This window comes from Otolemur garnettii, unplaced genomic scaffold (genome assembly GCF_000181295.1).
Source record: "Otolemur garnettii isolate 467f Iridium unplaced genomic scaffold, OtoGar3 scaffold00105, whole genome shotgun sequence".
NCBI classification, from domain to species: Eukaryota; Metazoa; Chordata; class Mammalia; order Primates; family Galagidae; genus Otolemur; species Otolemur garnettii.
The window spans coordinates 5297445-5300065 of NW_003852500.1; the positions used below are offsets into that span (position 1 = coordinate 5297445).

The 2621-nt window shown below is 37.4% G+C and overlaps 1 protein-coding gene across 2 annotated transcripts in view; it reads left to right on the forward strand.

The window, feature by feature from the left end:
- Window positions 1-2621, forward strand: part of BMS1 (BMS1, ribosome biogenesis factor) — a 56315-nt gene that overhangs the window by 35313 nt on the left and 18381 nt on the right. For both annotated transcript variants that reach the window (XM_012809458.2, XM_023517178.1), the window contains 2 exons: window positions 1304-1377; window positions 1993-2169. In XM_012809458.2, coding sequence (XP_012664912.1) covers window positions 1304-1377; window positions 1993-2169 — 251 coding nt within the window. The remainder of the gene's footprint in view (window positions 1-1303; window positions 1378-1992; window positions 2170-2621) is intronic.

Genomic DNA, 2621 nt, shown 5'->3' on the forward strand with positions numbered 1-2621 from the left:
CTATAGCCATTTTTCAAGGGTAGGTCTGCTAATAACAAATTGCTGTAGTTTTTTTTTTTTTTTTCATTCTTCTGAGAATGCATTTCCTTCATTTTTGAAGGATAGTTTCCCTAGGTATAGAGTTCACAGCTGACAGTTCAGCTTGAAAAATGTTGGACTACCTCCTTTTGGGCTCCATGATTTCAGAGGAGAAATGCACTGTTATTTGAATGGATCTGTTCCTATAGATGTTCTGCCTTTTTTTCTGGGTGCTTTCAAGATTTTTGTCTTTGTTTTTAGTGTTCACAATTTTAATTAGTGTGGATTTCTTTGGGTTCACTTTGAGGTTTGCTTAGCTTCTTGAATCTCAAACTTTCTATCTTTACCAAATTTGGGAAGCTAGTCATTATTTCTTTGTATACTCTTTCAGCCCTTGTCTCCTTGTGTGACTGAGCATAAATATTGGGTCTTTGTTATTGTTCCATAGGTTCATGTGTTTTTGTGCTATTGTCTCTCTGTCATTCAGACAAGGTGAATTCTGTTGATTGGTTCTCAGGTTCTTCAGTTCTTTCCTGTGTCATCTCCAGTTTCACTATTGAGCCCATACAATGAGTTTTTAATTTCTGTTATTATAATTTTCAGCCTCCTGAGTATCTGGTAATATAGACACCCACCACAGTGCCCAATTTATTTTTCTATTTTTAGTAGTGACAGGATCTCAATTATGCTCAGGCAGTCTCGAACTCCTGAGCCAAAGTGATCCTCCCTCCTCAGCCTCCCAGAGTGCTAGGATTATAGACATGAGCCACTGTGCCCGTTCCTCTACTTTTATTCTAATTTCTATATTTTATAGAATCTAGGATATTTCCCTAGGTGTGACATGGTTGTGTTGTATTGGACTTAAGACACTTTTTCCCATATGCTGTTATTAAGCCAGGCCTATTTACTCTTTGCATTGTCAATTTTGGGGACTCACCTGCTGCCTTGTACCTGTCACTTCTTGTGTTTCTCTGTCTTATGTAGAGTGTCGATTAACAGCTTTTGGCTATGTGGGATTTCAAAGTAAGTATGGAAGTGTGGATTAGATTCATGTACTTTACCTAAATAGATGATGAAATACTAACAGTTTTTTTAAAAGTCTGTATAAGTCCAGAACAATTTTTTTTAAAGTCTGTGTAAGTGCAGAGCCCTCTTGATATGTGTGTGGTAATGGGAACAACAAGAATGAGGTTTGGAATGCAGGGTACACAACCTGCCTGGGCTGGTAGTCATTGTGGCTCACGAGCCCTGTTCACAGAGGAGCCTTTGGTTATTCTTTTCCCAGATGAGCTTTATGGTGACTTTGAAGACCTGGAGACAGGGGATGTACACAAGGGAAAATCAGGCCAGGATATTGAGGTATGACTTTGCCATGGGCAGCTATCTGTTGAATAGACCTGTATTGAGAAATGCAAATCTTACTTGATACCTGTGAAGATTACAGATCAGGTAGATAGAGTCTTTCCTAAAAGTGTGGGAATGTGAGAACAGATAAAAGTTTTTTTGTTATTCTTGTTTTTTGATGACACCTACTACCTCTTCTTGCCATACTCATTTCTCAAATTCCTTACGATTTTTTATTCATGAAAGTTTTAGCCCCTGAGTCTTCCTTTCCATCATTGCTTTTGCCACCATCTTCCTCTTTTTACATTTAAGTGTCATTTAAAAAAACAAATTCCCTGTCCTCCCTAATATTTCTTTAGAACAGTGTCTGGGGACATCTGGAAGACACTTGTCATTGTTTTTATTCCTGTTTGGCATTCCCAGACAGAGTAAGGAATGGCAGTTCATTGTAATGCAGGTGTCTGTCTTCTGTAGTTAATACCATTTTATTTAGAAATAAAAGCTGTGTTTTGTTTTATTTGTTACGATCATAATTAAGATTTTTGTAGCTCAAATAAGACTTAATCTTTAATGTTTAAGGAAAAGATCTCCATAGACTTATACAAAATTTTTTCTTTTGGAAATGTAAAGATTGATGATGTAGAGAAAGAAGTTAAGGAAGAAATTGACCCTGATGCAGAGGAAAGTGCCAAGAAAAAGCATTTAGATAAGAAGAGAAAATTGAAGGAGATGTTTGATGCAGAATATGATGAAGGAGAAAGTACATATTTTGATGATCTTAAAGGAGAAATGCAGAAACAAGCACAGGTAAGAAAACTCATTTCCTTTCAGCCTTTTGTCAAGACTGTAACAATGCCATGAATATCTAACTTTGTTTGGGTCTCGTTCACTTGGACTCTTGGGCCAAGATACATATGAGTGTTTACTCGTACAGTAATCTAATTGTTCTGTCAGTCAGAAGGTCACCAGAAGTATGTCAGTACCTATTTTATACCAAGCATTAGATGCAGAGGAAGCGGAAATGACTGAGACATGGTGGCCACTTTTGAGGATCTCACAGTATAGTGATTTAAGACAGTGTGTTCACTTTAGTGTACATGTTGGCTTTCCATTCCCATTGCTGCTCCCTGATTTGGATAGGTGGATAATTTGTGGCCTTTGTGACTTATTTGCATACTGGTGGTCTCCAGGGGAAGTTCTCTGAAAACCTATTTTGGTCAGAGGTTAACATGTCAGAAGGACACGTTTTTTTTTTTTTT